Source organism: Phalaenopsis equestris, unplaced genomic scaffold (assembly GCF_001263595.1).
Source record: "Phalaenopsis equestris unplaced genomic scaffold, ASM126359v1 Scaffold000224, whole genome shotgun sequence".
Taxonomy (NCBI): domain Eukaryota; kingdom Viridiplantae; phylum Streptophyta; class Magnoliopsida; order Asparagales; family Orchidaceae; genus Phalaenopsis; species Phalaenopsis equestris.
The window spans coordinates 319,827-330,580 of NW_018164666.1; the positions used below are offsets into that span (position 1 = coordinate 319,827).

General features: G+C 36.9%; 3 protein-coding genes across 4 annotated transcripts in view; all 3 read left to right on the top strand.

The window, feature by feature from the left end:
• The window catches only part of LOC110023583 (DNA-directed RNA polymerase III subunit RPC5), an 8,516-nt gene extending 6,066 nt beyond the window's left edge, over positions 1–2,450 (top strand). For both annotated transcript variants that reach the window (XM_020723070.1, XM_020723071.1), the window contains exons 10-13: positions 962–1,566; positions 1,659–1,802; positions 1,905–2,025; positions 2,230–2,450. In XM_020723070.1, coding sequence (XP_020578729.1) covers positions 962–1,566; positions 1,659–1,802; positions 1,905–2,025; positions 2,230–2,295 — 936 coding nt within the window. In that variant the 3' untranslated portion in view covers positions 2,296–2,450. The remainder of the gene's footprint in view (positions 1–961; positions 1,567–1,658; positions 1,803–1,904; positions 2,026–2,229) is intronic.
• Positions 2,451–4,542: 2,092 nt separating this feature from the next.
• LOC110023562 overlaps positions 4,543–10,754 on the top strand; it is a 17,623-nt gene continuing 11,411 nt past the window's right edge. The window contains exon 1 of the mRNA XM_020723041.1: positions 4,543–4,866. Coding sequence (XP_020578700.1) covers positions 4,666–4,866 — 201 coding nt within the window. The 5' untranslated portion in view covers positions 4,543–4,665. The remainder of the gene's footprint in view (positions 4,867–10,754) is intronic.
• Positions 9,403–10,714, top strand: LOC110023561 (the record flags this gene model as incomplete). The annotated part of the gene is given in 1 exon segment (XM_020723040.1): positions 9,403–10,714. A coding segment is annotated over 1 exon segment (327 nt), but the record flags the coding sequence as incomplete, so codon positions are not given.

The window sequence follows — 10,754 nt, forward strand, 5'->3', positions numbered from 1 at the left end:
CACACACACGTGACACAAGCCTTGGCCTGTTTGTGGCGGGCTGAGGTCAAGGATTCGATCCCACCGTGGCGCGGGGGCTTTGGAATATTAGGCACATGAACAGGCAACCCATCATAGGTGCCGCAACGCAAAGGAGAAGCGGTATTTTGGGCCCACAAGACTCGAATACCATGATATTTATATATATATACAGTTAAACAGAAGTGCTCCAATAAAAGAAAATTTTGTATGTATGTATGCACACACCTATTTTTTGAAATCGACTCCGAAAACTTCTTCACTTAGTTATTCCTAGGAGTTGTAAAATTTACCCTGAAATAAACTTGTGAAATGATCCAATACTTGAATAATTTATTATACACAGCACATGCATGAACATTTTTTTGAATTTTTATGTTTTGAGTCATAATTTTCGTGAAAGGCTTGTACTTTTTTAACACATTTACTGATCTTCTTGAGCAATTAGTGGTAGAAAGTATGAAGAAAATTAATAGATGCTATTCTTATTTGAAATTGATCAAAAATGGGCAACTTCGCTAGGTTATATTGACAAAATGCCCAGATTGCCGCATAAGAAGAGAAAATAGTGCTATTAGGGAACCACTACAATCAATGCAATATTCAGTAATCATTTGTAATATGCTTGTTTATGTTCATCTATTTAAATAATTAAATGAGCTTGAATTAAATTTAAAACTCGACATATTAATGAACTCGTTTGAACATTGACATGTTTTTTCATGATTAATATGGTCATTCACAGGTAGCTTGATAGGAGCTTGATGAAATGCTCATTTAATTACGGCTTAAATGTTGTTTTTATAACTAATTCCACATTATATATGAATTTTCTTTTTTTCTATGCACAGTAAAAGCAAGTTAATTTACCATAAGTATGAATATGGTGATCATATTGAGAAAACAATTAGACTAGTAGATTATTGTTTTTCTTCTGTTGCAGGGGCCTCAAGTGAATCGTTTTACTGCTCTGCTGCATCTTGCTCCTAATGATTCTGTGGAGGATGTTCTTACACAGCTTCAGCGTTATGCATATTTGGTACAAGGCCTATGGGTTTCTAAAAGTTCTTTATTTCATGATGGACTCCCAGCTCTGTATAGAGATTACATCCTTCTGCAATTTAGTAAACTGCATGCCGTCCATGATAGCAAACTGAAGGTAGTAAAACCTGAAGATCTTAGAAAAAGTTTGCTAAAACCGCTGGCTGTTGAAAGACCTTTGCTTCAAGATTGGAAATTTAAAGAAGATACCGATTCATCATTTATTAAACAATATCCTGAAATTGTTAAAGAGCAAGAACTCGCTTGGTCTGTTCGTGAGAAGGAAATCTTGGAATCCTTGCCTGCTGGTGGAAGAAGCTTTTCTTCAGTGTTGAAAAACTATGCAAATCTGGGCATATCATCCAAACCCAATGGTTCGATCGAGCCGGGACACAATAGAGATAGAAGTGATTTGAAAAGTTCTGTATTTGCAAATATGCCAAATAAGCGCCAAGAACCTCTTGCAAAATCTATTTTGGAACTCTTACACCTTTACAAGGTGCTCAGGTAATGAACCGGGGGTTTATGTGCAATTTTTAAGATCCCTCGAAGCGGTAAGTTATAAAATCTGATATGGAGAGATTATGTTCTTGTTGCAGCCTTAATTCGATCATTCAAGGATTGCAGGGAAAGACGAATGCTGGCTCAGCTGAGGTTCAAAGTGCTGCAGATCAAATTGCTTTGAAAATTCATGACATATATGTGTTGAAGTCTTTGGGGAAACCAACATTGGATCAATTCAGGTTGTATTAGTTTGTTGTGATTAGTTTCACTGTTTCAGTAAGTTTCTTTTGTTTCGTGGCTGTAACTATAATATCTATTTTTTAAAAATTTATTTTTTGCAGGAATGTTGTTATTGAATATTTCATTGGCAAGGGGCGAAATGCAAAGGTTAAGAAGCAGGAAATAAAATTAGCTGCTCAGTATCGACTGAAAAGGGTTGTTTCTGATGTTGATTATGGTCAGGTAAGCTGAAATTTTCTTGTTTACTAATATACTTAGATTAGCTCCTAGTCTTATACCTCACAATTTCTTTTTTTTTTACATATCTAACACCTAAACATTCATATTTGCATGCATACTGTTAAAGCCTTCAACATCGCATCAAAAATACACATTTTTATCCCCAAATGTAAATGCCCAAATGACACAAAATCCTTGTTTTGTCAGGTTATGAATGAGCTTTGCGTGTCTAGCGGAGGATCATGGATGCTTAAAAGTGGTGCCTTGAAATGAAGCTGGTCACTTGCTTAACCTGACTTATTTTTGTAATTGTTGTAAAATTTTATGAGTTTTTTTCTGTAATTTTGAAATGTCTGTTTTCCTTATACATGTATATAGGGTCATTACTCATTAGTTTTGTTTATTAGATTTATATATTTGTTTTGACATTTTGAATCAATAATATTTACTAATGATCTTTATCATTTAATATTTGTAGCTATGAGCTTTGTTGATCAACTTTCTTTCAGTTAGCTATATTTTGTCATAAAAATTTATATTCAAAATTATAAATTACAAACTCGAAGATCATTAATCGTTGGAAAATCTCTTCATACTTTGGTTTGGATCGTGATCAGATCGAAGTAAATGAGCCGAGCTATGAGCTAAAATTTTGAATCGAGTTTTTTTCGAGCTGATCTAGCTTGACTCGAAAATTGTTTTGAATTTCGGCTCTGATAATGATCAGATTGAAACAAATGTGCCGAGCTATGAGTCAAAATTTTGATCGTATCTATTTCGGGCCGTTCTAGGTTCGACTCAAAATCGGATCGTTAACAATCCTATATTTAACCTAATACACTCTATTTAACTCCAAGTTTGGTTACCTTCGACATATTGCTTGATCTTTAAAAGTTGTTATTCATCATCATCTACTTATAACTGCCATGGTTATATGACGTATCATCTTTTTTAAGTGTTATACGGCTTAATTCAATGGTGCCAATAAGAGTAAATCAGTTGTTAATGCGACTGAAAAAAAGTCGTCAATGGAGTGATTGGAGGTTAATAATTAGGCTTCGTTTGAAACAGCTTCACTGTTGAACAACTTCGTTTGAAAATTTATCTTTCTCCCAAACAAACTTTGGGAGATGTTTGTGTCATGCTATTTCACTAAACGAAAAATTTTTCAGCCGTTGGCATTCACTCCAACCGAATGAAAACTCTCTTAATGTATCTTTCAACTAATGTTTGAAGGTAGCATAATTGCATGCATCATGACATTTAAGGATAACAAAGATTAGGCATGTCTCCATAATTTATGCTGATTTGTTTATATTTTGATTTAAATTAAAACATGTTTAATTAATGCAATTATTTTTAAAATATTCAAAACATGTTAGAAGTGTTTTGAGTATTTAAAAAGAAGTTGATTTATTTTTACAAATAAAAAATGAAAAAAAATATAAAAATTATAATAACCAAACTTATTTTTAGAAGTACAAGAACAAAAAAAAAAAAGGAAAATGTGTGATGTCAAATGGATGGGTCATATGGGTTTGTTTTCGATCGATCTTTAAAATCTAACCGACCGAGCCAATCATGCCGATTAAAAACCAGTCCAATTATGCTGACTGGTTCCACCAACTTAATCAAGCCAATAGAAGAGCCTTATTAAACCAAATCATGCTAGCCAAACCAAATCGTTTATAGGACAGCCGAGCAATCTGCTCATGTATATAAAATATCCAAAATATCATGTAGCATATCCATTAAAACATGGGCAAAGATGTAATATTATATATTTACTCACTTGCATATAAATAGAGGGAACATATTTGAGAAGGAGCTAATGAACAAGACACTTTACTGTTCATTATTGTGCATTCTCTTTCTCAACTTCTCTTTTTTTCACCCTACCATTTCTTACGATATGACCCATGAGATTTTTTTTACGGACAAATTAAGATTCAACATTATCACTTTTGAAAACTGAAATGCACTTTTTCATCAATAGGTTTAAAGCACCAGTCTTATGTATGTAAATATGAAAATTTATGCATGAAAAATGTAAATAGATAAGAATTGTGTGCTAGGTGTGTAGATTTCCATAACTATTAAAATGACACATATTATTAAGAGTTCAGATATTTATGTAATTAGGCTTGTATATAAAGATAAAAAAAATTGTACAAAATTATTTTTTCCTTAAAAAGTCATACTAATGACTTTTTTGATTAAATCATAAGCTCAAACTCGCATTCTCTCGATTTAGAAAATATTAGGACAGGATTCTGAATGATCCAAAGTCCATTGAAGAGGTGCCACTTGTAAAGTAAACCCATAACAATACACCGTGATTGATCTATTTTACACGTGTCACTCCTCTATAAGACTTAGAATGTATCTAGAGTCTTAAAGTTCATCCGGAGTCTTAAATTAATATTTTCTCTCTTGATTGATTGTATTAATTTGCCTCTCCCCGTCGGGCCGGACATTAATGTTTCCGGTTCAAGCGGGTCCAGTTCACCAATAGCGGGACGATGGATCGTATTGTAATGATCCACCACATGAAAACTTGTGAAAACCAGCTAGGGTTAGCAGCTCCCCGTATCTCGCATTATTGTAACTGGTAAGAGCGATTGTTAAGCAGAGGATAGACCGATGTCGATACTGTGGGAGAAGAGCGAGACATGGCGTTGGTTGGTAAGGAAAACGCGCGACTCGAGGGGCTTCTTCCTTGCATTCGCGACGGCGTGCGGCATTGTTCCCGCCATCATCGGCTATGGAGTTATGCAAATTACCAACTCTCGAAACGAGCAGCTAGAAGCCCAGCTCAGGAAGACTGCTCGCCCCGAATCATTGGTATGTAGTTCATGGCCAACACGAATGAGAGCCTCATTTCTTGGTGGACTCTCAAATGAGATTCTTCACTTTGTCCTTCTTCTTTTCGGTGGTTTCGTCTTTTTTTAATCTTGACCTTTTTATTTTAATGTTATTTTAATGTGCGATTTCTGATTCTGAATTTGGTCAAATTAAACTTCTGCTACGACCCCGAGAGGGTTGAGGGATAAACTGCAATTCGAGATGTTGGCAACTGCAGAAAATGGGAATTGAGGAGGGTGAAGATGAAAATCTCCGAACGAAGGGCAATTGTTCCTTTATTTTGAGGCTCTAAGAATCCAAAATAGGAGAATGTAATGACTTATCGACTAACTAAAAAACATACGTTACCCATTGACTAGCATGACTCAGAATAACAAATTAACTCGAGCATAAACTACCAATTGCATTTATTGATCGTATCATTATCCACCACATGAAAACTTATGTCTTTCTCAAGGTTGAAGCTCTCTAAGACATGATAAATTCATGTAGCAAGCCCGTGCAGATTGTCAAGTCATGAAATTTTAGCCCTGAGGTAGTCAAAATTGTAGGGACTGGGCTAGACATATTTTTTTTTGTAGATCTACTCATGAATCATGATGATAGGGGTGGTGGCCATTCATCCCGTCATTTATGTTTTCCTTGCTAGAAAGTACTTGAATTGGTGAAGTATGAAAAAATTTCGTGCAATAGAAAATTTAATGGTGGGGGGAAGGAGAGGAAGTTTTGATGTTAATTTGAATCACACAAGGGGGTCGAAGAAGTGGTTGCCACTTGTTAATAGTTCAAATGCATTACAAAGGGCCTACTATTCTTCGTCACAAGTTGGGAGTAGGAGCCCGTGTTTGCTCAAATATGCTCAATCAACATATCATTGATGGCGTGGACAATCTCCTATAACTCTCATAACTTCTATTCAACTCTATCAAGGTGATATAATTCCTTAGTCGTTGCATCAAAAGCATCAGTCATCGTTCAACTCTAGCAATGCGGCAATGAGTATGATTAGAGGGTGAAATCTCCATTTCATCTCTCTCTCTCTCTCTCTCTCTCTCAATAAAGAACTGTGTTGAAATCGTGAAATTAGTGGCGTAAGTTGGGAGATCGATGAGAAAGTCTTGATTAGGTGATGCTATGAGCGCCAAGAGATAACACATATGAATGAATATCGTCAGTGTGGCTCGATGGAAGAAGTTTTGGAAGGCACGGTGGAGGCGAGATTTATTGGAGGGAAGGCGAGATGGAGGCGAGATTTTTTGGAGGGAAGGCGTCGACAACAAGATGCACGAGAATTTGCAAAGGAGATTATTTTTAGTCATTTCTCTTTCTATTTTTAAAGGTTTCAGTTTATCTATCGTCGTAGATTTTCCTTTTTTGAATGCGAAAAAGACAACAAACAAGAGAAAGAACATGAAGAGCTTAAGGACGATATTATATCTTGCAATGATAGGTCAAGTATGTTCACCCAAACAAGATTTGGTGGAAGAACCATGGACTATTATTTTCGAAAGAATACCTACATAAACTACCATCAACCAGAGATTCGAGTGTTTGTCTGTTTTGGGTCTAAAGTGCTCCCAAAGGGATGTATCCCACTTGATTAATTACATCTTGGGGGTTGCTCAAGAATACTATTGATCTAAATGAGTTTTGCTTACATTAGTAGAGGCGACTAGCAAAGGGCTATCAAAAGATGATTATCTTGTAGGGGAATGTTCCAATGCTTTCAAAGCTTCCGTTAAGTCACATAGAGGAGAGTGAGTCTCTCACGCTCTCTATGTGGGTAATAGACTCATTGATATACAGAGTTTGCTAAATAATCAAATCATTATGAAGAGGAATTTTGATACGTCAAAACACATTCGGACCATAAGGGTAGAAGATAAATCGTCGCATCCTAAATGGGCGGCAGCTCATCGACGATCGGGCCGTTGAGATGATACCAACGAAGTCAAAAGAAACGACATGCCTCAATAGGAGTAATTAAAGGAAGGGAAGAGTAATCCCTAGAAGGTAGAGGTAGTCGGGTTAAGGTACCACAAATCTGTCATCCCAAGCCACTAGGACCCTAAGTATACCTAGTCTTGAAAGTAGTCGACCAAACACGTCGAGAGATCCCGGTTAGCAATCCATGAATTTTGTCGTCCGTAAAGACCTCGGTAGCCCTAAGATAAAAAAAATGAAACTTTATCCCATGACTGTCAGGTGGAGCTCTAACATATGGGGCTTATACTTACCGAAATGACAAGGATGCCGTTGAAAAAGAGAAGAAAGAAAGATTCAACAAAAAAACTTACACCCCATCCGGGCCGCTATCTAGTCGTACTAGACAACCTCTTATATAGAATGATATGTTAGGCAGTCGGGATCAAGAAGCACGAGACTTCTCATCAGGACATATAAATGATGCAATTATTTAGAGCGGTCCTTAGATATTTTAAAAGCCCTATTATATGACTTGGGTTATGCTCATGCAATGCGACCCGTTGTAAAACTGGCTCGAATACCATGCAGAAAGTAAAAGACAGATTTTAAAAATCTTCAATCTTTTAATCCTAAATTTTAATTTATCTTAAATTTTTTATTAGGATTTTTTTGTAAAAAAATTATAATTTTAACATCATAGAGAGCATAAATTATAATTTTTGTGACATCCTAAATAAATAAAAAATGGACAAGGAAAATTATCCAACCATGCACGCACGCGAGAGAAAGTAAAAACACACACACACACACACACACACTATCAAATAGATTTGAAAGAGAAAAGAAGACTCGACTGTCGGTCAAATTTTTTTTTCGATTGATTAATTATGAAAATATGGTGTATGAAAATAATTTTTGAAATTTAATGTAAGTATAAAAGATATATATAGTTTGAGTTTTAAAAGTAGTATATTTTAATTTTAAAAAAAAATGAGACCAAGTGGATCTCATTCGTCCAATAGTTTGCATAATCGTGTCTGATACCGCGAATACTACACCCTCCCGAAAGATAAGTGTAGACCTCGGCGATAGACCCAATCCGAAAGTGTAAAATGGTATAAGAGATGAGAGGAAAATAGCTCACATATGAAAGTACATTTTAAAGGATTTTAATTGATATGACATGAAAATAAATGTTTAAGTCATACATTTTTGCCCTCAGATGGTACTGACAGTGAATGCAATGTGCCCTTGCATGTTAAAGAAAATGGTAAAAGGTACATTCGGGTACAATTTTGAGGGTGCCTTGTCGGTCAACTTTTTTATTTTGAAAATATTGAAAGTAATTTTGTAATTTAATTTAAATATAAGAGGTATATATTTTTTATTTTGAAAGTAGTGTGTTTTAATTTTTTTTAAAAAATGAGATCAAATGAATCTCATTCGTCAAATAGTTTGCATAATCGTGCCCGATATCGCGAATATTGCACTTTCCCGAAAGATAAATGTACATCTCGATGATAGATCCAATCCTACAAATTAAGAGATTTGTGACATCCATTTGGTCTGCGAACCTTTTATGTGCGACCGACAAGTTCTCTTATATAATACAAAAATTAGTTAGAGTTTATTTTACTTGGGTTTCAAGTTCCCTCTAGTTAATTACATCCCAAATGACAGAGTCACTTGAGAAAACTCTCGATAATGATCAGATGTACTAGTCTTCAACATTTCAAAGTTAAAGTTTTCACGGTAGGACGTGAAAAAATAAGTGGGAGTGGCTCAAATAGGAATAACTATTTTCAGGAGTCCAAAGGAAGGAAAACGTAGGGGAAGTCACAGATCCTAAGGAGAAACCTTAATGACTTCCCAAACTATCCTAATGTGTGGATAAGTTTTGGAGACGATATTATTTAGGTATTTAATCCTGTCAATTTTATTATTTGGGACTTACATTTGCATAATATCCGATTATGCAAATAACCTGCAGGGATAGGAGAGTTTACGATATACCATACGACAACTTCGAAACCTAAGACGCGCTAGGACTTACGCTGCACAACATGATTGTGCAGGAGCCTAAAGAGTGTGAGGATACGTCGCGCTGGACAAGCTACTTCGGAGTTCTATGAGTTGTTATTTAAACTAAGGAGCGAGAGATTGCTGAAGAAGATCCTCTTGCTGCTTGATCCAAGCTTATTGCCGTGTTGCCCACAAAGTTGGCTCCAGACTCATCGTTGAAGTAGCAACCCTAAAGTCTTACGTTCAAAAGGTTTTACCAGGTGTTCCAAAGTTTTAGTTTTGTTGTCATTCAAACATTATGGAGGGTTAAAGTTGATTAGAACGACACCAGTTAGGATCTCATGGTTCCCTCGTTCCGGTGTCACTATTTTCTTTTGAACTTATTTAACTTAAACGAGTTGTGAAACTAATTTAAACCGGGGAGATCTCGTTAGCAACCGTGGGTTACCTACTCCGAGGGACTCCCGTAAATTCAAAAGGACGTGTAATGTTTTTTTTTATTTTGAAAGAGTTGTTTAATTTTAAAAAAAATGTTTTGTTTTGAAAGTGAGGTTATATTACTCCTAGGTGACTTCCTATGACACTGGGCAACAACTAGCACTCCAAATCATTAATTTCAGCACATTGCAGCACTCCAAATAATTAATTTCAGCACATCGCAACACTCCTACAGCACTATACAGTGATTGACAACTTCAAACAGCATTTTGAAAGATCAAACAACACTTATACAACAACTTGGACACTTCCTACAACCTCCTACAGCAATCGCCAACTTCAAACAGCAATCTGGACATTTCCTACAGCCTCCTACAGCAATCGGCGACTCCAAACAGTGCTCATATTAGCCCAAGACAACACTTTGAAACAACTCCCAAATCAGCTATTTTAAAAGCTTCAAACAGTACTTTAAAAGCTCAAAGATGGCACATAAAACAAGTTGAAACATCTTTTTAAAAGCTCAAAGGCAGCACTTGAAACAACTCCAAGCAGCGAAAGTGTAAGACAAAGAATAGTAAAAAAACACAACAAGCTAGAATGACCTCCTGATCCTTCTTCAAGGAAATAAATCTAGCTAATGCAACAACAACAGTCTTCTGATCAGACACTTCAACCACTTCCTGTAGGGATACAATAACAGACAAGCTATTGACGATATAAACAGGTGTGTGGCATTAAACTTGCACATGTCTTCCCCATATAGACCTAAAATTATTTGCTCTATGAATGTTTCAAATCATAATAAACCTTAAAGAAGTGCAACTCATAAATAATCCTCAAAAATAAAAACAGTACAATTCATAATCGTGACGGCAAAAGGTCAGCAATAACACATCACAGAATATTAAAAAAATATAGCATAAGAGATATGAATTTACTGGGCTTACTTGCTATCAGATTCATGGAGGAAAACATTGAGGGCTTGAAGTGTCGTCAGAGGAAGAGGGAGTTCGGTTGAACACGAGTCCCGTCGCACAGAGGAGAAGCGAGCGGGCTCTGTCGAGTGATATGGAGCAGAAGCAGGAGCAGGCGTTTCTTCGGCGCAGAGAGGATGGCGAGTGCGGCTGCGGCTTCGGTGCGAGAGACAGAGGCAGGGAGGAGGGATCGAGCTGGCGGCGGCTTCGATGCGGGGGTCTCGGACGGGATTCCTCGGCACAGCAAGGAATCGAGCGAGGGAGATGAGCAAGAGCGATCGTGCGGGCAGGGAGGCGAGTCGAGCAGCGTCGTTTGCGCAGGAGCGGGAGCTTCGTCTTTCCCTGTAGAGCGAGCTCGAGCAGAGAAGCCTCGGGTTGGCGAGCGAAGGAAGATGAGTCGGGGCTTCGGAGAGGCAGAGGAAGAAGGGGCGTACGGGATCGAGCAGATCTGCGGCTTCGATGCAGGAGACCCGATATTCGCCCTTCGAACCAAGGGAGAGGCGC